The 25,928-nt window shown below is 34.6% G+C and overlaps 4 protein-coding genes and 1 non-coding gene across 6 annotated transcripts; 2 read left to right on the forward strand and 3 right to left on the reverse strand.

Moving 5' to 3' along the window:
• Positions 1 to 25: 25 nt before the first annotated feature.
• LOC147281961 (Thioredoxin superfamily protein) lies at positions 26 to 1,027 on the reverse strand. The gene has a single exon (XM_086247614.1). It carries the CDS (start codon positions 908 to 910, stop codon positions 209 to 211), a length of 702 nt encoding a protein of 233 aa, XP_086103740.1. The 5' UTR covers positions 911 to 1,027; the 3' UTR covers positions 26 to 208.
• Positions 1,028 to 7,674: 6,647 nt separating this feature from the next.
• LOS2 (Enolase) lies at positions 7,675 to 12,734 on the forward strand. The gene is made up of 17 exons (XM_086246055.1): positions 7,675 to 7,823; positions 8,169 to 8,232; positions 8,412 to 8,476; positions 8,587 to 8,634; positions 8,763 to 8,849; positions 8,943 to 9,023; positions 9,341 to 9,442; positions 9,524 to 9,604; positions 10,267 to 10,341; positions 10,462 to 10,524; positions 10,615 to 10,692; positions 11,277 to 11,471; positions 11,660 to 11,710; positions 11,845 to 11,933; positions 12,043 to 12,094; positions 12,210 to 12,266; positions 12,448 to 12,734. Exons 1-17 carry the CDS (start codon positions 7,758 to 7,760, stop codon positions 12,526 to 12,528), a joined length of 1,335 nt encoding a protein of 444 aa, XP_086102181.1. The 5' UTR covers positions 7,675 to 7,757; the 3' UTR covers positions 12,529 to 12,734.
• A 3,580-nt stretch (positions 12,735 to 16,314) lies between these two features.
• Positions 16,315 to 16,397, reverse strand: TRNAL-UAA (transfer RNA leucine (anticodon UAA)). The gene has a single exon. It is a non-coding gene; the product is annotated as a tRNA-Leu (tRNA).
• A 109-nt stretch (positions 16,398 to 16,506) lies between these two features.
• Positions 16,507 to 19,953, forward strand: LOC147281964 (splicing factor U2af small subunit B-like). Its single transcript, XM_086246096.1, has 5 exons — positions 16,507 to 16,815; positions 16,917 to 17,003; positions 17,110 to 17,191; positions 18,915 to 19,041; positions 19,130 to 19,953. The coding sequence occupies exons 1-5, from the start codon at positions 16,576 to 16,578 to the stop codon at positions 19,566 to 19,568; spliced, it is 975 nt and encodes a 324-aa protein (XP_086102222.1). The 5' UTR covers positions 16,507 to 16,575; the 3' UTR covers positions 19,569 to 19,953.
• A 1,249-nt stretch (positions 19,954 to 21,202) lies between these two features.
• Positions 21,203 to 25,234, reverse strand: HD2C (histone deacetylase 2C). Of its 2 annotated transcripts, XM_086246098.1 has the most exons (9): positions 25,098 to 25,234; positions 23,835 to 23,902; positions 23,520 to 23,728; positions 23,241 to 23,296; positions 23,025 to 23,152; positions 22,295 to 22,411; positions 22,077 to 22,164; positions 21,606 to 21,741; positions 21,203 to 21,507 (listed from the first exon to the last, which is right to left on the reverse strand). In XM_086246098.1, exons 1-9 carry the CDS (start codon positions 25,108 to 25,110, stop codon positions 21,444 to 21,446), a joined length of 879 nt encoding a protein of 292 aa, XP_086102224.1. In that variant the 5' UTR covers positions 25,111 to 25,234; the 3' UTR covers positions 21,203 to 21,443. The 2 variants fall into 2 exon arrangements, with proteins under 2 accessions (XP_086102224.1, XP_086102223.1); XM_086246097.1 differs by lacking the exons at positions 23,835 to 23,902; positions 25,098 to 25,234 and having other exon boundaries at positions 23,241 to 23,291; positions 23,382 to 23,708.
• Positions 25,235 to 25,928: the final 694 nt, after the last annotated feature.

Raw genomic sequence — 25,928 nt, forward strand, 5'->3', positions numbered from 1 at the left:
ATCATGAAAATTGAAAACCCATCTGTGAAAATCAAAACCCAAGACTTTGTATAACCAGCAATTCAGAAAAAACCTACTGGGGTTGCATTGCATCCAATCCCATACATTTTATTAACCAAAACTGGAAGTCACCCATCAACAACACTGTATTCTACTCAAAACTCATAAACCAAAACCAGAAAAACAGAAAAACAGAAAAACCAGAGAATCAGAGCACTTTGAGAATATCCTCAGCGCCACTGGAAGTGAAAGCACCACCTTCCTCCAAATTCAAGACCTTGACGACCCCATCTTCAGCCAAAAGCGAGTAGCGTCTGGACCTCACTCCCAACCCCACAGGCTTATCGCTCAAATCGAGCTCTGCCCCAATGGCCCTGGTGAAGTCCCCGTTCCCATCAGACAACAAGAGCACCTCGTCGTTGACCTTGAGGCTCTCCTTCCAGGCCTTCATCACAAACGCGTCGTTGACCGAAATGCAGGCGATGGTGTCGACCCCTTTGGCCTTGAGCTCGGCGGACTTCTCGACGAAGCCGGGGACGTGCTTCTGGGAGCAGGTGGGCGTGAAGGCTCCGGGGACGGCGAAGAGGACGGCCTTCTTGGACTTGGTGAGGTCGGAGACGGTGACAGTTTGGACGTCGCCGGCGTCGTCCAGGTAGGAGAGGGTGGCTTCTGGGAGCTTGTCGCCGACGGAGATGGTGGCGGAGATGGTGGGTTTTGCAGTGGTTGTGGAGAATCTGAGGGGTTTTGGGTGGTTGTGGCGGTGGTGGTGTTTGAGAGGAAATGGGGTGTAGGAGAGTTTTGAAGATAAGGTTTTGGGTTGGAAGAGAGAGGCGGTGGTGGTGGTGGTGGTTGAGAGAGAGAGGGATCTGGGGGCTGAGAGGAGCCTTGAGATTGTCAGAGAGGCTGCCATTTTTGCTTCTTTGAGAGAGAGAGAGTAACACCAGATAGTAAGTACTACTGTACTAGTCGGTAGGTAAATGGTTTGATGTGGATTGGGTTAGGTTGGGTTTAACGTTTTGGGCGTGAGGGAACAATGACTCAATGAGAATGAGAGGTTGGGAAGAGATTGTTAAGGGAGAGATAGGAATTGTGAGATTGGCAGGGCTAGGACTTTTCCACTCTATCAAAATTAACGAAGTCATTTTGTTCATTTCAAAGTTTCCATTATTTTGGTAGTTCTATGGCCTATAAGTTAACTAACAGAGTTATATAAGCCATAGAATTTGTTGTAAACTTGTAGGTAATCTGTTTTGTATGCAAACATTAACTTTTTTTTTTTTTCTTGTTCTTTATTTAGTCCCAAAATATTAAGGTCCATTAATTTTAGGTATCAAATTTCAATAGTTTTTTAGTTTAGATAATAAAATTTAATAGTATTTTAGATTATATACTAATTGAAAAGTCAAACATAACAATATAGTAAAAGGTACTATAATTCACAAATGTTACATCACATATTCACATGCCACTACAAAAAAAAAAAAAAATGGTCAATTACAAATAAATTAATTAAAAAATATTTGGTTTTTTGCCCCGTTTAGGATTGCTGTGGAGGACTCAAAAGTTGTCGTGGATGACAATTTTCAATCACCTACACCAGTTTTGGTGTTTGGTAAAAACATGAAAAAGTGTTTTGCTTCACAATTCTCAATTCCCTACAGCAAAAATAGAAAGCATGTTTATAGGTGCTTTTGAAAGTTGCAGTGAATCACAGCAATAATGAAAATTTTATTTTACCCATAATACCCTCATTGATTTTTGAAAATCACATCTTATCCCTATTTCATTCGATCAATATCATATAACTATTTAAATATTTAAATATTTTTTGTTTATTTTAAATTAAAAAATGTCAATTGTTAATTATATTTAATATTGTGAACATTAATTATGATATTTATTTGTACGATTAAAATTATAATATATCAAAAAAAAAATATAGGCATACTTATTTAATAATGTTGTTCTTTGAAAAATTAATGCTAATACAAATGTGTAGTCAAAATTTTAAAAACATGTAAAAAAACATTTTATTTTTACCAAACAAATAAATAAAAGGCACTTTTAATATCATGTCCATTTTACTAATTATAAATAGCCACAACAATTTTACATTACAATGTACCAAACACCTACATACTGCTTTTTGTACTCACAACATTTTTGAAAACATAGTTTACCAAACACTCAACTATTTTACTTTACAACTGGTTTTACTTCACAGCTGTTTTATTTTACAGCAGTTTTTTCTCACAGCAATCTCAAACTAAGCCTTTGTTTAATTGTTACGCAGCAAAACAATTTAATGTTTAGCTTACGGGTTTTGGGCAAAACCCTAAGTCATAAGCTCTAAAACCCTAATTTTAAATCATAAACCTCATTTATATATCATGCACTCTATTTTTATACCTTACATCACATTTCTATACCCCTAAACTAAATTAAGAACAATATTGTAATTTTATGCTCACAAGTATAATTAGATTACATTAGCCAACTTTCAAGACAATATAAAAGTCTTAAAGACAAAAATGTCAAATGAAAAGACTCAAAACAAAAGGGTCAACATATTTATAACATAATCTAAAAAACTAGATTTAAATTTGATAGTCTAATTAAAATATTATATGGTGTTTATACTATTTTAAAAATTATTAAAATTTAAAATTTAATCTTAATTTTCTAAAAATATTATACCAACAACCAACCCCCTTATGCCACACACAATATTTTAAAGTTGAATGCTTCTTTTATTAATATCCTTTAGCAAAATTAAAGTATATATGCTAAATACAGAATAGTCCGTTAATGATAATCACAAACTACTAATTCAATCATGGAACCATTGACGAACAAAGTAAAGACATATTGTTCAATGCAGTTTTTTGTATTAACTTAGCCCACTAACTCCATTTATCTATCATATCTTTCTTATAATGAGGACAAAGTGTTACATGAAATGTTTTAAAGAGATTGAAGTATACTATTTGTATGAAGTATTAGGCCCCGTTTAGGATTATGGTGGATGACCTAAAAGTTGTTGTGGATAACAATTCTCAATCACCTACAACAGTTTTGGTGTTTGATAAAAAAATTTAAAACTGTTTTTCCCCACAATTCTCAACTCCTCACAACAAAAACAAAAAGCATATTTATAGGCGCTTTTGAAAGCTGCAGTAAATCACAGCAATTATGAATATTTTATTTTACCTATAATACTCTCACTGATTTCTAAAATTTTTATTTGTTTATTTTAAATTAAAAAATATGTCCATTGTTAATTATATTTTATATTGTGATAATTAATTATAATATTTTATTTGTACAATTAAAATTATAATATACCTAAAAAAATAATAGGCATACTTATTTAATAATATTGTTCTTAGAAAAATTAATGCTAATAAAAATTTGTAGCAAAAAATTTCAAAAACAAGTAAAAAAATATTTTATTTTTACCAAACAAATAAGTGAAAGACACTTTTAGCATCATGTCCATTTTAGTAATTATACACAGTCACAACACTTTTACATTAACATTTACCAAATACTTTGATACTGTTTTTTGTACTCACACTACTTTTGAAAACATAGTTTTTTACACTCTTACTTTATAACTGACTTTACTTCACTACTGTTTTTCCTCACAATAATATCAAACTGGTCCTTAGTCACAAGTATCTAGCTGCTACTATATGAATATTCATGTTAGGCCACGTGGCTATTTGTAATATTGAACATATTTTCAAATATTGGAAAGCCACATTTATTTATAATTCATAGCCTTTTGTTTCCATGCGAGCCAAAATTCTCATCAGCCATTTCATAAGTTTAAAGATATATAATTTTAATTTATAAATACTTATAGTCCACCAATAATGTTCATGTTCTTTGTTGACTTGTTTGATACAATACACACATATATATATATATATATACATTAATTTTTTAATGTCCAAGTTCAAAGTCTAAATAATTCATAAGCATGCAATCCCATGCGCATGAGGCATCCATTTTTGAATGAAAGAAAACACAAAGAGTCAAAGATTGATATTTTGAGGAAAAGAATATATCATGTCCTTTGCAAGATACCGACCACATTGGAGTCAATTGAAGATGAAGAAGACAACTAATTTTCCTTTTTTGAAACAATATAAATTCATAAAATAAATAAGGCCAAGTTTTTAGAATTGACTCAATTGGATATTTGGATGGCATTAACCCATTCATCCATAATTTTAACAAATTTAGTGGCTATTTGCAAAAATCAAAATCTACAACTGATTTTATACATAAAATATCTTTTGCTATTGAACTTTTTTTATAATAATATTTTTCAGTTGCATTATAAATTTACAATATAATTCATCATTTTCATTAATTTATGTTGTGTGGGATGAAAGAGGCCCTTTGTTGTCTTCAATGACTGAAATGACGGTGCAAAAGTATAAAAAACTGCAGATCGATCTTGCAGTTTGTCTTGAGAGTCAACCCTTAACATACCTCAAGAGAGAATATTCCTCCGCTGAGCATCAAAGGCAAGAAATTGGTACCAGCGTGAAGTCATATTGTCATCTTTATTGTTTAATATAACTAATATATTAAATAGAGAAGGACTTACTGCAACGCAGGTATGTCACCTACTATTCCCTCGGTTGATCATCAATCGAAGGAAAACAAAGGGACATGACTTCGGCTGATGACTAGTCGAAGAAGGAATATGGTACAGGTCGTCGCGATAAGAATAAAGAAAACAACCGGCAAGAATGACCTAATAGGGTTGAGTTACAGGGCCAGAACAGTAAAGTTACATTTCATCTGGTAGCCTACATAAAGCAAGTCTTTAGTACAGAGAAGACCCAGACTTGTTACCCAAACAAAATATACCCAAAATTCACAAAAATCACTGTCCTTTTTGCAACTGCCATTGCAAAAATTGTACCATGTCCTTTTAGCTCTTCCAATGGTTAAAACTTACTTTTGATATCGATTTTGGGATTTGTATATCTTAGTTTATTTGTTTTCAGTCATAATGTTTATAAAAGTGAATTATTATTAAAGTTGTTTCAAGATCTATTCTTAATTGATTATCTGAGTTAAGATTTACGCTCATTAATGTAAAAAGCTTTTATGGCCATGGTTCTATGTGATTAATAATAGCATTTATACTTGTTTTTAGCCAATAAAAGTCCTAGTAAGATACAGGCAGAAGAAGAATTTTTATTGAGTTTTTGGTTTCTACTCAATTGACACAGTCATTCTTAGAGAAGTTATTTTTTTGAGCCATCAAATACTATAAAAATTCCGGTATTGGACCATCAAAGGCCCAAACCGGTGGCACGCCCGCAAAGTCCAGACTAAAAAGGTCCAAACATCATAACATAAGACCAGCCCATAGTGCGCCGAAGATTTTGAACTATAACATTTAGGACTTCTGAAGAAAAAAAATGTCAAATGTTAATAATAAAAAATTGTCAATTTTGTATAATTCATCTTGGATCATTCACTATAAAACCTTATTAGAGAAGCAAAAACTTATTAATATAAATAGTTAATATTAAAAAAGCTCACTGTACAAATTTACAATGATAAAAACCACACATTGTAAATTTATATAAATCCGATTTAACTTTTCAGTCGAGTGCTCAATTGTTTTTAACGCTCCTGTAATTATCAATTAGCTACATTTACTCTTGCACTTTTTTTTTTAGTGGTGGATTAACATATATTTTCAACTAACATGTAACAAAAAATCATATAAATTGACTATTATTTGAATGTAATTATTGATATTTTTTTTGGCTTTATTATACATTACCCACATGAATTTTAAGTTTAATCTCACTTCACTACTTAAGAAAAAAATTGTGTCAATTTACCACATGAATTAAAAATTTGTTGCAATGTACTAACTCGTGCTTATTCCTTTTAAACTTTTTTTGAAAATAAGGGTATTTTGATATTTTCAAGTCAGTTTTTTATTGTTAAAAAAGTTGGTAAAGTGTAAAAAAATTATTTTTTCTAACTATATAAACTTGAAAAGACCAAAATGCCCTTATTTTTAACAAAAGTTTAGATGAAATAAGCTAGAGATGGCACATTGCAATTTTTTTAAAAATTTAAGTGGTAAATTAGCATAATTTTTATTTTAGGTGGTGAAGTGAGATTGAATCCAAAATTCTGAAGGGTAAAATGTAAAAAAAAATTTTTTTTTTTGTTTGGGAAGGGAGATTTAAACTAGGAATTTATTTCAATATTGAGAAGAATAATACTACACCAGTAGTTAGTGGCCGTAATTATTAATTTAATTAACTAATTAATAGTTACAATGATGAGCATTCAAAAGTTACGTAAAATGTTTGAACACTCGATGCAATTCATACAAACGCTTAAAAGTGGATTAGCCGGGTTGATATTTTATGAGAGAATTATGGGGTGTAATTGGGATTTTAAAGGAATTGCAAATTTGATAAAATTCATCACAATCCACGGAAAATTGGTCAGAATTTTCATAGTCTTTGTTGTGTGAACAAAATCTATCCAAATTCATCACTTAATGAAATTTATGACTTTTATAAAATATCTGAATTTATAAAAAATTCATTAAAATTCGAGTTAAAAACACCTAGATTTTTATGAAATTCATTCAAATCCAAATTGGGGACACCCTAGACTCTTTTGTGCATGATTCCTCCCATTTGGCTTTATATATCATTGACCCTAATGTAAAATCATAAAAATTTAATAAACCAAAAAATCATATAATTATAATCAGGGAAGAGCCTATGTCAGTCGTCATGTGAGAGGTGTCAACCTACTCACTTTCATTCCGGCTACCGTTTCTTCTTTGTTACACCCAATTATTATCTCTACTCATTTTCTCACTTCTCTATCTGCTTGCATAACTCCACCTACTATTTTCTCTCTTCATTATTACCTGTTCTATTTGCAAGATTAGAAAATGTTCTCCCCATTTTTACAACTCAATTGGATTAAAATTCTCTATAATAATATATACAAAGAAATAAATCCATACTGGTTAGAAAATAAAAATGAAAAGTAATTATATTTCTCAATTAGCCACTCTCCATTGAAGTTTCTCATAGCTGGCCAAAAAAAAAAAGGTTTCTCATAGGAGTGCAATGTTTTCAACACTGCATGCGTCATTACCATCTAATCCAACATGTGTCACATATTTAAAAAAATTATAATTGTAATTAATGAGTGGAGTGATAGGGTAACATTATGAAAAAAATTGTTTTCTTGCACAAATTAAAAATTGGTAAATTTTGAAAAATAAAGAAAAACCTCTTTTGGTAAAAAAGAAAAAAGAAAAAAGAAAAAGGGAACTTTGAGCCTTGGCCCACCTACACCAAACTATTTTGTCAACTGGTACACGTTTCACTATGAAACTCAGTTATACACAAACCCAAATACACACTCACTATGAAACAAACGCTTGAAAGTTGAAGCAGCAGCCTTTGCCAAGTTGCCAAACCCATGCATTGCATTTGCACCATGTGGAAAGTCAGGTATGACCTACCCCACTCTACCCGAAATTACAAAAACAAAACTAATTAATCGCTTAATCATTCAGCAGCTAAACCTAAATTATTTCATCCAACGGCTGTAATTAACCTAACCCCCTCTACAAATACGTGGTGGACCGTCTCTTCTTCTCGCTACTTTTAAGCTCTCTTATTTCTTCTCTCTTCCCAAACACTCTCACTCTCTCTCTCCATCTAAGCTCAGCTATTATGGCTACGATCCAGTCCGTCAAGGCCAGGCAGATCTTCGACAGCCGTGGCAATCCTACAGTTGAGGTTCGTATTTTCACCATCGCACGCTCTTCGATAGTTTCTATGTCACCGATCTGCTTGTTTTAGCATTTTGCGGATTTGATTTCTGTTCGAATCGAAACGATGCGTTTCATCGATGACATGATATGGAGATTTAGGAGTATTGTGTTACAGGCTTTCAGCTTAAGCTGATAAGATCTATAGGTGTCTGTCTGCATGCGCTACACATAGTGTTATTCTGATTATATAATAAATTTGTTAATTTTGTTTTTATTTTTCAAATTTAATTCTGTGATGATCAATTAATAGATCGATCAATTCGTGTGCAATTCGTGTGCGATTGAAAAAACTAGATGTGTGTTGTTGCAGGTTGATATTATACTGAGTGATGGTACTTTGGCCAGAGCCGCTGTTCCAAGTGGTGCATCCACTGGTATATTTCTCTGATCTATTTTTTTTTTTTTGTTCCCCTGAATGCTATGATATCTCAAAATTGTATGATGATGATCTCTGTTTAAAATGAATCAACTGTAAAATCAGGGCTTAGCAGTTGATTGGTTGGTATGCATCTTGTCAAACACATTTTATTAATCATTTTTCATTGAACTGTAGGAGTCTACGAGGCCCTTGAGCTGCGTGATGGAGGGAAAGACTACCTCGGAAAGGGTGTCTCGAAGGTGAGTTATCGCCTCACCAGTCAGTACTTCGTGTTGATCTATTTGTGATTTATTAGTTGTTTATCCCTCTGTATTGTACTCATGTATTCAGTGTTCCTCTATTTGTGTAGGCTGTCAACAACGTCAACTCGATCATTGGCCCTGCTTTGATCGGCAAGGTTGGTTGAATTTACTCAAATTTAATTTTTAAAATCTTTTAAATTGGCTTCAATGTTTTACTTGGCTGTGTAATGTTCTTATATTATTCCCTGCATATGATTTACTGGTTTTTTGTTGCATCATGCAGGACCCAACTGAACAGACTGCTATTGACAACTTTATGGTTCAACAGCTTGATGGAACTGTTAATGAGTGGGGTTGGTGCAAACAAAAGGTACAACAACGCACTTCTTTTTGTTTCATTTGCCCTATATCTGGGTTGTATGACTTGTAAATCAAATTAACTGGTACATATTGTGGTTTTCAGCTTGGTGCAAATGCCATATTGGCAGTGTCTCTTGCACTCTGCAAAGCTGGGGCTAGTGTCAAGAAAATTCCTCTTTACAAGGTAATAATTTATAGATCAATTAATACCTATTGCACTTCTTTTCCTTTCTATTGTTTGCCGTTTTATGCGGTAGAAATTTATTATAGTTGGTTTGTCTTTCCAATTTGGTTACTCTGATAAGGCATAGAAATAGTTCCCAGACTTCTGTCACATAAAGTTGCATTGCATGCTGCAGTTTGTAGGCACGAGCTAAGCATCGAACATTGTTCAGTGTCTGATATAGGCCTGAAAAGACTGGATGGAAGTCCTTTTTACTTTATTTGTTGTTTCTATTTTGATGAATCTGATGTTAGTGTTACCATGTCTTTTCAATTCAGCATATTGCCAATCTTGCTGGCAACAAGAACTTGGTGTTGCCTGTTCCTGCTTTCAATGTCATCAATGGAGGATCACATGCAGGAAACAAACTTGCAATGCAGGTATGCTTCTTAAAAATTTACTTGGGTATTTTTTTAAATGTGTTTCTTGATTTTGAGTATTTGATCCATTTGTGCCTGCAGGAGTTCATGATTCTTCCTGTTGGAGCTTCCTCATTCAAAGAGGCCATGAAGATGGGTGTAGAAGTATATCACCATCTAAAGGTGGGTCGCTCTTTTCTTGAGGAGGATGTTCTTATCTAAAATATGTTCATAACTCTTCCTTATTGATAGGATCATTATGAGGGTATATATTAGCTTTCTCGGAATTGTTCCTTAAGAGTTATAATCAACTTTAAATATGGCCTTAGTTAAAGTTTGTATGGGTGAACTTTTCTCTTGGGTATTTGAACATTATTCGGGACTTGAGATGATCAAACTAGTTTTTATTTTTTGTCGATCAGATTCTTGTTCTTCTGTAAGTATTAAATGGGTAGCATTGAGTGTGTTACTTAGTGTACTGAAATTTGATTAATTTGGATGATTTGACTAATTTACTTTTTATGCAGTTATCTGTTTCTTGTGTTTTGACCATCCTATATAAATTATAGATTCATTTGCCCGGCATACTACACACCTGATTAAGTAGGCTCTTGACCCCTGAACACATGTCACATGCAGGACCTGTCCTTAAGATGCCATGGGGACTTACTAGTTACCGTAATAAATAAATAAATAAAAGCCTGATATTATTTGGGCCTGCTAAATCATGATGTTCCCTGCCCCCCATTTTTGTAGGATTTATGCACTTAATATGATGTGTGGTCTTATATGATTCAGTCATGCTCGTTAATTTCTCACTGACCACTCTGTCTTATTTTTGTTAGGCTGTTATTAAAAAGAAGTATGGCCAAGATGCTACTAATGTTGGTGACGAAGGTGGATTTGCTCCTAATATTCAGGTTAGCCATAGTTTAAAGAAGCCTCATCATTCAACTGAATTGCTTTATATATGTTTTTATTATTTTTGGGCGGGGTTCTTTCATCTGTATACTCAGATCAACCTTGTTGTGTGAATTCAGGAGAACAAGGAAGGTCTTGAATTGCTCAAGACAGCCATTGAGAAAGCTGGATACACAGGCAAAGTAAGTTTCTTTAAATTCCAAAATTCTCTTAAATAGAAAATGATATTGAAAGAGTTTTGAAGGAAAATTCTTTTTGTTTTCTTTCTTTAGGTTGTCATTGGAATGGATGTTGCTGCATCTGAGTTTTATGGAACAGATAAAACCTATGACCTGAACTTCAAGGAAGAGGTAAGTTGTATGCTGATATATCTTTTGATGGATGCAACTGTATTTGTTGGTTGAACTAGGCTGAAGTAGTCCGGTAGCAGGTAGAAATTAGTCTGTTCAATACTCAGTCTCAGGATACTGATAGTTGAATGAAATCACATAATTAGACTATGAACTTGAAATGGGATGCACCAATAAATTTGCTTGTTATTTTCAAGACAAACATTTACCATACAAATTGGAGGGATCTTCTACAAACATATAGCAATACCCAATATTAGCATTCATTTAAATTATGTGTTTTGACTTAATTGTATCCTCAGAATGATGGTGAGATACCTATATGCTTTATAATATTTGTAGTGATAATATTTAGAAAGTATCATTGGTCTAAGAAGGTATGAGAGCAGAGTCTGACTATAATATTAGCTGCCTTCACGTTACCTTAGGTTACCATGTCGCGGCCTCTTCCAGAATGAATCTAGTTTAGTGTATTGGAGTGCATTACCCCATTTTGTTAATCTATTCGTTTTTATTTAACTGCAACAAATGTTTATGCTCAATTATCATTAACTTAATCTTCTATTTTGTTGTTGTCTGTACAGAATAATGATGGAAAACAAAAGATCTCAGGAATGGCTCTTAAGGACCTCTACAAGTCATTTGTGACTGAGTACCCAATTGTGTCAATTGAAGATCCATTTGACCAAGATGACTGGGAGCACTACGCCAAGATGACTGCTGAGATTGGAGAGCAAGTACAAATTGTGGGAGATGATCTCTTAGTCACCAACCCCAAGGTTTGCATAGACTATTCATTCATTCTATTGATCTCTTAAACCATGCTTTTCTTTCTCTATCTTTTTCCCCCAAAGAGAAGGGAATCAATTGAAAAGTCTCTTAACTGATGGAACAGAAGACAAAATATAGGGTTAGGACATGCTCTCACTTTTATTGACATCTCTGCATTTCCTATTCCTATTTTCAGAGGGTTGAGAAGGCAATCAAAGAGAAAAGTTGCAATGCTCTTCTTCTCAAGGTACAACAGGAATCTCACTCTTTAATAGGTCATTAGAGGTTGTGTTGGTGACCATTCTCAACATGAATATTGAATTACATTTTTAATTTTGGTACAAACATGAATAACCCTTTTTTAATGTGTTTGGGGTACAGGTGAATCAAATTGGATCTGTAACTGAGAGCATTGAGGCTGTAAGAATGTCCAAGAAAGCTGGATGGGGTGTCATGGCCAGCCACCGCAGGTATGGAAGTTGAAATTTGAATTGTAGCGGCATCAATTAGAATTCAATTGTCTCCACCATTTTCAAGTGGTTTCTAGTAGCTAATGCAGTTTGCATTTCTTGACTGCAGTGGAGAGACAGAGGACACTTTCATTGCTGATCTCTCTGTGGGTTTGGCCACGGTAATTATTTGATCTGAATTCTATCTGACAACATTAATGAATAGCCTTCCTCACTTTACCCCATTTAACCCAAACCATAATTTGATTTTCTCATGAAATTTTGCTTTTTGATCAGGGTCAAATTAAGACTGGAGCTCCTTGCAGGTCGGAGCGTCTCGCCAAGTATAACCAGGTCTGAACTAGCATCATTTTCTTTTGTGTTCATATGATTATGTAAAAATTCTTCTAAACTTTTTCTTTTTGGGGAAGAAATTCTCTTAAACTTTGCTTTATTTCTTATTCAATTTGCTGCGTGACTTTCAAGGAATGTATTGGGGTTGATTATGAACATTAAATATGTTTTGTATATGTAGCTCTTGAGAATTGAGGAGGAGCTCGGTTCAAAGGCAGTCTATGCTGGAGCAAAGTTCCGTGTGCCTGTTGAACCCTATTAAAATATGAAGCTGCTTCAACACCTGTACGGGATTTGAGAAATTGGAGTTTCATGTGTAGTGAATAAGTTTTATAATGTAGAATGGCCGAATTATATGGAACTCGCAACCTTTCTCCAATAATTTTCAGAGAAATTTTGTTCTGAGAGCTTGAACACAGTGCTGTACTGAGTTTTTTTCCGTCGAGTAAGAATGTTCGATTGTGTTTCTTTTGAATGCTTTTTTGATGTTTTCTGCTACTAATTTTGAGTTATGGCATTTTGGTTTTGCTATCTTGAATTGTCTCTATAAGCATTTGCCATTATGACAGCCCTTCATCGTTATGATTTTTTTTGTTTTTGTTTTATCAAAAATAAGAATGGCATGGCTTTAATTCTTTAAACCACATTAACAATTCATTAACAATGACTACATATGGGTACCATATTGTGAGACATACTTGCATTGGTGGGACTCATCTCTATAAGAAATGCAGTACACAAAATGGTACCTTCCTAACATTACTGCGAGATAATAATTGTATGCAAATTAGAGCATTGTCGTTTCGGCTCATTAGCCATTGACCATTAAATCAACCCTGTTGCTTTTAGAACTTCAACCATATCAAAAAAGACATTAGGAAAGCAAGCTACCCAGACAAATGTAACATACATAAATGTCGCCTCCAACTAGGCAACTACAACACCTCAAACCGTTTGGGTCAAACACTATCCACTGTCAAACTCACCGTTTCATTGTCGGCAACATAATGCAGCAGACCCAGACCAAGTGATGCCGGGCATTATGGCAAATGTGAGTCTAAGTTGTGTTTGAAGAAGTTCACTGTTGAAAAGATCAAGTTGTAAGATAAGACAGCCTTGACTAGGTCCTTTAAGGTCTTTCACTATGCCACCTGAAAATGTGACTCAAAACCCATTTTGGGTCACAAATGACTCACACCTTAGTATTATGAGCCGAAAAATGTGACCCAAAAGAGGGAGTAACCCAAAGTGTAACCCAAATCTGGGTCTCAGTGTGAGCCAAAATGTGTGACCCAAAACCAACAGAAGCCCACCCACGTGAGGAGAGAGAGGGAAAAGTAGCTGAAAAGTTGGTGGGCGCCTGCTTTTCTTGTCGGTTGAACATTGGAAAATGAACTGGGTTTGCTTTTCTCGTGGGCCGCACCTGGGTTGGTGACGCGTGGCTTTGTTGGCTGGTCACCAACGGTCCAGATTAAATGACCGTTGGTGATCAATGGTTGCGATTGTTTGTCTTTTTTTTTAGATGGGCCAGTTAAAAATCAAAGGCCTAGATTAATGGACCGTTGGTAATCAACGGTCCAGATCGCCCAAGCTTTTTTTTTTTAAACAAATAATTAATAAATCATTTAAAATAGAAACAGTAATCGAAAAATTCCCAAAAAATTTCTCAAACCCTCCAACAACTATATTCTCAAATGGGTCTATATATATCATACAACACTCATAGCTTTTCATTACAAACTACAACCTTTGTTTACTAAATTTGCACAAATTTTTTTTTCTTTGTCATGGCTCCTAGAGGAAATGCTTGGGTGGTAGCTGAAGATGAAGCCCTAGAGATGACATACCTAGAGAGGTCTCCTGACGGTTGTCTTGGTGCCCAAAATAGAGTCGTCGTGCTTTGGGAACAAATTTATCAAATTTTCAAGCATAACATGGTGGGTGAAACAATTCGTAAGGTTGGCGGTGTTAAAGCATGATTCAAAGATATTGCGCGTGATTGCAACAAATTTTATGCTTGCCTATTGGAGGCTAAGCGAATGCACGCAAGCAGTGCAAATGATGCCAATGTGGTAAGTTTTTATGCATTTATATATTTGTATGATTATTTTTTGTTTTATCAAATTATCAAGCATATTTATATATTTGTATGCATGATTATTATATGTTTTGTTTATAAATGAAGCATATTTATATAATGGTATTATTATTTTTTGTTTTGTTTATGTATCAAACATATTTATATATTTATATGATTATTTTTTGTTTTGTTTATAAATGTAGTATATTTATATAATGATATTATTATATTTTATTTTGTTTATCTATCAAGCATATTTATATATTTGTATGATTATGGTTTTTGTTTTGTTCTACACCATTCCATATTTATTTTTTGTTTTGTTTTGTTTATGTATCAAACATATTTATATATTTGTATGATTATTTTTTGTTTTGTTTATAAATGTAACATATTTATATAATGATATTATTATATTTTATTTTGTTTATCTATCAAGCATATTTATATATTTCTATGATTATGGTTTTTGTTTTGTTCTACACCAGTCCATACTTTCTTGCAGATGGAATCTACCCTCAATAGTCAACTCTTATCACTACATTACACAGTCTCGTTCTTCCCCACCACAAGTTGTTTGTTGCTCGACAGGAGAGATACAGGAAAGATGTGGAGAGAGCATTCGGAATTTTAAAAGCCCGGTGACAGATTATAAAACAACCTGCTCATTATTAGCGTCCGATTGAGCTTGGGTATATCATGAAAGCGTGCATAATATTGCACAATATGATCGTGGAGGATGAGCGCCCTGAGGATGACTGTAGGAATGACCCAATAGACCCAGAAGCGAGCACTAGAAAGGCAGAAGCTGAATACGAAGGTGTAGAACCATGTCTGACCGGTGCCGCTCCATCATCATTACCTGAGATGAATATTCGTCGGAATTTGGTTAGGGACCGAAATGTCAATAAATCCCTAAAAACCAATTTGATTGAGCACATCTGGATCCGAGAAGGGAACTCACCACTTGCCCCAACCCATTGAATCATCGTGTTGTTTTTCTTTAAATCATCGTGTTTTTTTTGTTTTTTTGTTTTAGTCATCATGTTGTTCTTGTTTTTTCTTTAAATTATCGTGTTGTTCTTGTTTTTTTTTTTAAATTATCGTGTTGTTCTTGTTTTTTATGGTTCTTGAAGTCCCGATATTGTAAGATTATGTTGTCTAATTTATGAAATTTTCTTATTTTAAATATATTTAATATTGACCTTATTTTAAAGATCTCATTAAAATAAGACCAATAAAATAATTTTTATTATATTTTAAATTTTAAATTAAACATCACTTAATCAATATTAATCATATTTTAAATATGTATAAAACACTGTGACCCAAAATGGGTCACAACACCATTGCAATGAGAATTGGGTCACAACACTATTTGTGACCCAAAATAGGTTTTGGGTCACAAAAAATGGGTTTACCATAGTGGAAGGCCTAACACCAACATTGTATATATCATAGATGCTATTTGAACCTTTTTCTTCCTTCATACCTTTTTTTTAAAAAAACATTTTAATATGTAATTTTGCCTTAAAAAGTTAATTCTTAGACAAAAATCATAATGTAGTTCATATATGATCTAACAATTTAAAACATACATAGTTACATACAATTCAATTGCGAGATGTTGTGGACACTGGTCAATGGTTGTGTTGACTACATGTTGAAAATCCATGTTCATCAAATGTTAAATTAAAATCTAAAAGCGCACGATCAATAATTTGATATATTCAAATTATAACCAGTTGAATTCTGATTTTATGATTGATGAGTATATGTTGTAAGATTACCAATTAAGATTACTAATCAATTAAAATTTTGTCTAAATATGAACAATAAGGAAGTTTATATTCCCATTTGTGTTAATAATCCAGCAAGAAGCTCAATCATGGAAAAGTTGGAAAAAATAAAAACCCTCAAAAAAGGAAAAAACAATAAGATAAAGAGTGAAAAATAGAGCAAAAGACATGCAGGCTGTGGGGTTCGAACCCACGCGCACTTCAGTGCAGTAGATCTTAAGTCTACCCCCTTAACCTCTCGGGCAAACCTGCTGATGATTAGAACTTCTCACATAATGTAATATAAAGACTTATGTCTCCATCAACACAACATAGGAATTGTTAAACTCTATAATTTTTTTTTCTTCAGTCGTGCATTTGTTAAAACTTAAAACCCTAGGATCAAACACAGAGAGGGTCTCTTCAACATCATCATCCATCATTCACAGCAATGGCGGAGCACTTGGCCTCGATCTTCGGCACAGAGAAGGACCGCGTGAACTGTCCCTTCTACTTTAAGATCGGAGCTTGCAGGCATGGCGACCGATGCTCTCGCCTCCACACCAAGCCCAGCATCAGCCCCACCCTTCTCCTCTCCAACATGTACCAGAGGCCCGACATGCTCACTAACCCTGGAGTCGACCCACAGGGCCAGGCTCTCGACCCGCGCAAGATCCAAGACAACTTCGAGGTCCTCCGCCGTACCCCCAATTCTCTTCCTTTTTCCTTTCTTTTCAATCAGATTTCATTTTTGTTACTTTTGTTTTTTTTTTTTTTGGTTTTTGGGTGCAGGATTTTTATGAGGATCTGTTTGAGGAGCTGAGCAAGTACGGACAGATCGAGAGCTTGAATATCTGTGATAATTTAGCTGATCACATGGTATTTCAAATTTCTAGGGTTTCTTTCTTTCTTTAATTTTTCTTTTTTTATTCATTTTTTTCTGGGTAATTGATTGTGTGTGTATGTGTATGTGTATGGGGAGTAGGTTGGTAATGTGTACGTTCAGTTCAGAGAGGAAGAACATGCTGCAGCTGCGCTTCAGAACCTCAGTGGGAGGTTCTATGCAGGTTATTTCCTCCTTTTCTCTTTTTTGAATGAAGCAACATGGTAGATTAATGATCACGATGGTATGTTGATTTTATTTGTCGATATAACTGTGACCAGAAGTTACTTTTAGTCTGTGGACATATGGTATGTAGATTGCACAACATCACAGTTCACAGTGTACTTAGTTTTGCACTACCGAAATTTCCAAGGTAGAGTTGAGTTATTGGTGAGGTTGGTTATGATTGCTTGAAATCTCCCTTCTTTCCCTTTTTATTTTCTCAGACTTCTTCTTCTTCTTCTTCTTCTTCCTTTTTTTTTTTTTTTTTCCCTTTTCTGTCAAAGGGTGGCCTTGAGATTTTTGTGATGTAGGGTGAAAACTAGAAAGGGCATGTTGGTCCTTGATCAGGGCCGGCTTTGCTATGCTATCTATTCCTGTGTTAGCTAACTCTGTTAGGTTAGATATGTAGTTATTGTGATAAGATGAAAGTGACTCAGTTTGCCAGTTGGCAGCTAGATTAGTATCCTCAGTTTTACTTAGTTTTAAACTCAAATTCCATCAGAAGTTATATTGCCATCTCATTTGGTGGTACGTAATAATTTTATGACTTACCATTAATGAAAAAGATAATTCCTTCCGCCGGAAAACCTTTTTATTTTTTATTTTTATTTTTTTTCAGATAAGTGTGTCTTATGGTGACACACTATTATATAACCAGTAGAGATAAGAAAATGCTTGATGAATACAAGTGAACTATATAGATAATTAATAATTAATAGTAAATCTGGTTTCAGGTCTTTTGGATTTGAGATTTAGAGTTTCAAACCAGAGCCAGTTTAAGCCCAAGTGGTTGACATGATCAAATTATAATATTCCAGCTATAACCATTGTTATTTGGTTTGTCTTTTAATCATCTTAGATTATGATCTGATGAACTACATTTCGGTCTGGTAACTCACAGTTATTGAAGGATATATGTATACTGGCTCTACGTTTTTCTCTTCTTTTTTTTTGACAAGGCTTGAATTAAACACATGTATCAGTCATGCTTTTATAAAGTTCATGTGCAAGTTTTGTTTCTTTGTTGGTTTGTTAACACTAGTCTAAGTGCTAAATAGATGGAATGGTTCCTATGTGTGTGCTTGTGTCCGGCTCTACTTTTATTTTGTCGATTCAAAAATTACTTTAATTCATGTTAATAGCTGGGTTTCAAGGGGGGTTTCCATTTGCCACAAAGTCTAAAACATTAGTACATAACAATAATTACTTTAAAAGAGAAGAAAATGTTGGAAAAAATGTAATTATCAATACATAACTAGTGTGGAGATGATTTAACCATCAAATATTAAAAAATGGACTCTAGATCTATATCACTAGTTGCATGGATGTTTTGCATTGGAGCATTAAAGAAAAGCACAACATATTCAATTACCGAGAGCAACATTTAAAAACTGTTGATCATAGAACCATTTACAAATGAAGGCAATGAAGCTTTACCCTTTAAAATTAAACAGATTTGTAGCATTCAGTTTGGTTTAAGGACTTGCAATTGTATGTGTTTGAATTAGGAGAAATACCTAATTTCCAATTTTTTTCGTTGGATGTGGCATGTGAAGTGGTGGCCGCTGCTATCCTCCTTTTGCATTATTTATTCGACATAATGGTAGCAGTGTTAGTAGTAGCAACATTACTGTTACATGAAGTCAATAACATTTTGACAATACAATGAATATTAAACATACCAGGACGCCCCATCATCGTTGACTTTTCTCCGGTGACGGATTTTCGTGAAGCTACATGTAGGCAGTATGAAGAAAATGTATGCAATCGGGGTGGCTACTGCAACTTCATGCATTTGAAGAAGATTAGCAGGTGAGTGTGATTCTTTTGTCTTGTTTTAGCCACAGCGCCATTTTCATGATGACTTGCTATTTCATGCGCCTCTTTATGTCAATTTTAGGGAGTTGAGGAGGCGATTATTTGGGAGAAACAGGCGAAGGCGTAGCCGCAGCCGAAGCAGAAGCCATAGTCCTCAAAGGCATCATCGCGGTGGTGGTGGTTATCAGGAGCGTCCACATGCAGGTCGTGGTTTTGGTAGAAGAGATGATGAGAGAGACCATCGTTTCCCTGATAAAAGCAGGAGGCCTAGAAGCCGCAGTCCTGGACGCAGGGGAAGAAGTAGAAGCCCTGCGGGGAAAAGGAATAGGAGTCCACCAGTCAGGGAAAGTAGTGCTGAAAGAAGGGCTAAGATTGAGCAATGGAACAGGGAACGGGAACAGGTGGATTCTGGAAATAATAAGTATGATGATAACAACAATAATGATGATGAATGGAATGGTTATGCAGAGAACAGCGATCAGTACTACGACCCTCAGCAGCAGCAGCAGCAGCAGCAGTAGCATGGTAGATACAAAATCAAGCTTCCTGCTTCCAAGATCAAGCCTCGGTTTTATCAGGCAGCTTACTGTGTTTCTTGTATACAAGTTAGCTGTTGTCCAAGAACTATGTCCAGTTTTTGATGTGATAGGTTGTGGAGGCATTAAGGTTATTTCTGAATCCTGATGCAGGAGAACGCTGTCTGCAATGGTGAGTTCTTATTATAGAAAAGGTCCTAGTGTACGGGAAGTAAGAAACAGTAATGCTTTTACTCGAATTATGAAATATTGTCTGCGTTGTCGTATTAAAATCTTTAAAACTACATTGTTAGAATCTTTAGCGTGATTTTAATTGCTGCTTTGCTAATTTGGGTTCTGTGATATATTAATTATCTTCCTTAGTTCCTTGTATTGGAATTTTCTTTGGAATTCTCTTAGGAAGTAGTATGGTTCTTTAATAGTTTTACCGTGCTGACTCTTGGATTCCTGTGAAAACGGTATGTTGTTTAATTGAAATTGTAATTTTTGCCTGGGAAAGAAATCCTAATTAATATTATTTTTTGAAAAATTGTCTTCACACTCTTTTGGTATCCCATTTGGATCATAAAAGTACCAAGTCTCGCATCCTCAAGGAGTAATAGAAATTTATAGATAGCTTTATGCCTTTATCAAATACTTATTCCTACTTGGATGGAAGAATTTGAATTCTGAGACTACAAAGCGTACCCTGGTTAGAAAAACAATAAAAATACTAGATGCAATGTAACAATAAATCATTTGTTATCTATGTTTTTCTTTTTGATTTCCATACAAAATACATTTGTATATATATTGTTAACATTTCATTAGTAAACTCCCCAAATTTAAGATCTCATGAAGTGGGCCAAAAGATCAAAGTGCTTATTTCAACGCATGGGGAGGCATGGGAAAAATATATGTAGGCGCGAATCGCTATGTTTCTTGTCTTTTTTCGCTCGTCAAAGTAACTGATGTTTAGCTCTAAGCTTCAGAGTCTTGATTTTGATGTAGCTGCTGCTAGATAACCAAGTAAATTTCTGCCATGCTTGGTTTGAATTTAAGTGAGCTTCTGATTCTGCTCTTGGCGAGGCAAAAGCTGTCTTATTAGCAGCAAGTGAAGCTTGAAAAAGCTGGCAGTTATAGTCATCTTTGAAAGTGACCATCTTCAAGTGGAATTTCCAGATTGGAGCATCATTGAGAATTTCAACTTTGCTGCAGCTTCCTTCACATCTTGCGGTTAATTAAGAAGTTATTCAAAATTGTGGAGATCATCTTTAGTAGCTCTATAGCATACTGTAAGATTAAGTTTCGTTGCCAGCAAATGTTGTATTCCTGTCAATTTTGCATGAAAAAAATTCATAGGTGTATACACACCCTTGCGTCTTATCTCTTTAATGATTTTGCTCCATGTGCTCTCCTCGCATCTGTTTGTGTTTTGGGCATAGTTTTTGACTTGGGGTCAGTAATAATATGATTTATCATTTTAGACTTGCTCTCATGAGACTTACCATCAAGGGCACGACACTTACGTCAGAAGCCTGAAACTTATCCACTTGGAACCTTACTTCTCAGTTCTCAGTTCTCACTCTGACCACTAACATATATTAAACTACAAAATTATGAAGAAAAAAAAATGCATGGGAACGCACAACATATCAAAAATCATAGAATAGCATCATCAAGCCCAAAACAAGTATAACAAAATGCCTCCGAAATCAACTGCACTGGATTCCCATCCAAGCTGATGAAAACAAAATTAGTTACCAACTTACCAATAATAGACTAATCTCTCCCCCCCTTTATATTTACTAAAACCAACTTGTTCCTTCTGTACTCAATAGTCCCAAAACAACATCATGGTAGAGACTCCTCTGCCTTGTTTCACTTTGCACCACTGTGCTTTGCCTTATTATGGCTTTGCAATGCACCATCTGAGTTAAACGACCTGCAAGAAGAAGAATAGTACAAGAAATTACATTCCATCATTTAACAGAAATAGAAAGAAACAAAAAATAGAAAATAAAAAGGAAAATAAAAATTTACTTTTTGCAGGATATGCACGTGAATGCGCCGCCTGATTTTGGAGTCTGCTGCTTTGTCTGGGCAGCAGTAACTGGTTTCTTCCCAGCCTGTTTTGTAGGGTAAGGAGTTGCTATGTGGACACTTCCCTTCTTGCCACCTGCACCGACAATTAGCCAGTCAAACAAACATCTCCATTTAGATCATGAAATTGGTAGTCCTAGACTACATCTTCATGACACCTAGTCACATTATTCAATCTAAATGGACCATATAACATAGTCACATATTAAGTCTAAAGGGACCATATAACATAGTCAATTTAAATACAATAGACAGCCAATTCCACCACAATTCCTTAAGAGTTAAACGCCGCAGACTGCATGTGCAAATTATGAAAACTTTGTAATCCAGGTCTTCCACAGCAAACAACAAAACTTGAACACTGTAACAACAAATAACAAGATAACTGACATTAGGATATAAGGAACTAACCAGTCTTTTCAGGAGTAACAAACTTTGCCTTCTTGTCAATAGCAGGTGTTTTAGTAGATTCAGCAGGTCGCTTCTTGCTCACATCAGCCTTGAAAAACAATAAGGCAAGTGCATTTACTTAGGAATAATAATTGGATTATGATAACAATATAGAAGGGACAAGGCATTTAACTCTCCAACATCAAAAGGTAAAGGTTTTGATAATACGAGTGATTTACCTTCTTTGGAGTCTCATCATCCTCTTCTTCGCTGTCATCAGTTTCATCATCACCATCAGAATCATCATCACTTTCATCCTCATCGTCACTGCTATCTTCCTCACTCTCATCCTTAGCCTGTTTTCACAAACCAGCCAGCAGATGTATTCAATACTTTGCTCTTCTCACCAGTCTCCACATAATACCAGGCAGAATCAAATCATCATAATTGAATAAAAAATCGGCAATAATACATAACTATCACTAAAAATTCAGTAATCAGTCCCAAACGCAAGGAGTTGATCATTCCAACATGTAGGCAGAAACTTACGGCACAAATCCTTATTGAAAATTTTGAAAGGTCAAACTTCTATTCTGTGTAGTTATTCTGGGAAATTTCTGGGCACAAGTACACACATGCTCTAGAGCCCCATACACATTGCCTAGACCCAGAATCTATATTTCAACAAAGTAACGCGCCTAAATAAAGCTTTCTGTGTATAGATTTGCGAATGTACACCAGATAAAATATACCTAAACAACTAAGACTATGGAACATTTCCAAATGTCATATAATTTGGGCAATGAACAATTATGGTTGACCGTCATAACACAAAACATGCATTGTTACAAAATATACCTTTTATGGTCAAACACTGTAGCTACAGTAACTCTAGGTGTTTTAGACCCAAGGGAAAATACTTCAGTCACCCAAAGAGGTATTCAAACGGATTTTGAAAAATAGGAATACCTGATCACCATCAATCTCTCCATCATCAGATTCATCCTCATAACTACTGGCTTCCGTCAGCTCAGATTTAGCATCTTTCTTAACTACCTCAATAGTCACCGTTGATTTGTTCGATAAGGCAGGTTTTCCTGCATAAACATTTTAGCATAAATCAAAGAAGCAAAAGTTTACAAAATTGAGATGCCAGTAATCAATAACCAATTAGCATATCTTTACCATTATCAACCACAGTAAGTGGTACATCCTCTTCAGAATCTGATTCATCATCTGTAAGCAAGGAAATGTCAAGAGCATAAGGATTGAAATACACATAGAACCAAAATACACTTAAAATCAAATACTAGAACAGTCACTCACCAGAACCATCATATGTGAAGACAAAAGAGAATGCAGTCAAGGAAACAACAAATAAACCAATAATACCACGCAAATTAGTAAATATGTAAGACACCACATTCAAACACGAAATGACATTAACAAAAAGGATATTCCATTTGAGACGTGGACTTATATCCAGTGAAGTAAACGCTCCCATTTTTCCAGTTATGGGATAGCTCAAATTTCTTCTCAAATACGAGGTCAAAAGATATCTGAGGGAATTTCTCAGAAGAAAGAATTCCAAGAACAAGCTTCTGATTGCTAGTTTTCACAAAGAGTGAAACAGAATCACCTCCCTTCCCTTTCTTGACCTCATCCAGACAAGCCTGCATTATAAACGTACTTTTTACACCATGCTGCAATTATGATAGATGCAGAAGTAACAGAAAGCAAACAATCTGAAGCAATAAAATAATACAGCTGGCTGGTAACCTGAGAAAGATGCACGAGCATTTCACCAGGTTCAACATCAACAGACTGTCCACTTTTTACCTCAACACCTGGACATTGAGTCACATTAAGGTAACAAATTAATAATTGCAAAATTGAAAATAACAGAAAATAACAGAAAATGTAGAACAGAACAAAATGCGTCACAACTTTGCAGAATGGAAACAAGGCATCAAAGGGTGGAAACAACAGCATTTACTGCCAAACATGCAGAAGACACATAAACAAACCTATTTTCTACAAAACAAAATTCTTATGCACGTGCATTAAGAAGATAATTAACCAGTGACCAAAGAAATGATCAAGATTAGTGAAGATTAAAAAATTAGTTAAAGAACTTTTAGAATACAAAAAGGGGAGGAGAAAAAAGCCAACAAGATTGCTGAATAACATTGATCTGAAAAATATGCAAAAACAATTTATGTGGACATATATCACATACTAATTGATATAACATAATTATTCACCACAAGCACATTACTTTGGTGCAAAACTTAATAAATGGATTCTAATTTTTACTGAAGCATCTTTAACTTAAACTGCATTTCACACATTTACAAACAATTAGCATGAACGTGCATTACAAGCTGTGAAGGTACATTGAGCAGACAAAATTTACTGTAACTCGGAAATCAGAAGCAAAATTCAGTTTTAACCACTTCAACAAAAAATTTGCAATTTATATTAAGGAAAACTAAGAGAAACGCAAATCATCCCACACAAAATCCAAGTAAAACATTTCAGCACCTGAAAAACAAATGAGGAATATGTTTACAGCAAACAAAATAATAATACATGTAACTCAGACTTAGATTTTTCTTTCCATTTATTTTCTCAGCAAACAAACAGATGAAAGCAAACTTATCAAGTCCTAAATGAGCAACATGAACAGTAAAATACTTATAGCAGATCATTAATAAAAACAAACCTAAACTTAAGCGCTACAAATTCAGATGAGTGTATTTAGTCGCTTTTCGCACGTAGAAAATTAAACGAACAAAAAACCAAAAACTCATCCCGACCGAGTTAAACAGTTGTATTTTGACACACTGAATCATATTTCTGAGATTATATTACGCCACTGAATTTAATCAGACTGGTCCTGATATTTACCCTAGTTTTCTCGGCAACGAAAAAGGCTCAAAGTGTTGGAAACTTGGAAACGAAAATGCATCATAACTCGCATGTGAGAAAAAAAAACACTAACAAAACAATGATCGGAGAGACAAGGAAAGAGGAGATTACCCCAAAACTCCATTGTTGAATGGCAGAGGTCGTGTCGTGGAGCCGAGCGGTAGGGTTTTCTCTAGAAGGCGCTACAGAATTTTGGCTTTTCGGTTTCTTTTTTGGTGCCAAATTTCAAGCGTGCGAATTATTTTGTTTTGAGGTCGACGGAGACGTTTTATAGTGCCACGCAGAGTGATGGAGCGATGTTTGTGTGATAGAGAACCGGGTTTGGGTCATGGGTCTAGGTTTTGACTTTTGAGTCCATGGTTTCAAGTTTGGGTTTTTGGATCCAAATCCGGTCCGGATCCTTGCTTCAAGGTTTTGAATCCGGGTCCGATGTCGATATCGCAAGTTTAGGTTTAGGGTTATGGATCAAGTGAAATGTTGAAATTAAATTAGGGATTATTTTTATCTAAATTGAGAATGCCCATTTTATTGTTTGGGAGAATGAGCATTTCCAAAACGAAACAATAATGTTGATCCCAACATTTTAAAATATGAATAAGAAAGTTGTGACTAACATGCAATTACAATTGAGTTCGTAAATTAAACAAAAAAAATTTGACAGATTGATAAGTAAAATTATTGATCGATTAGAAAATAGCATATTTTTTCCAAATAGCTGAAAATTTGGTACCTAGTCTTAAATAACATAAAATTTTGTTACTTAAAATGAGAAAAATATTCTGATTTGATATTTAAAGTCGAACAAGCTTTTAAATTAGGGTTTGAATGCAAATAACTTCAAAGTGGACCAGTTTCAAACTTTCAATTGTCTTTTAGTGTTTGGCTTGCTTTGTTTCCTTATTTTTCGTTTGTCCTTATCAATTTTTTGTCTTACATTAAAAT

Source organism: Dryas octopetala, chromosome 6, assembly GCF_963921425.1.
Source record: "Dryas octopetala chromosome 6, drDryOcto1.1, whole genome shotgun sequence".
NCBI lineage: Eukaryota > Viridiplantae > Streptophyta > Magnoliopsida > Rosales > Rosaceae > Dryas > Dryas octopetala.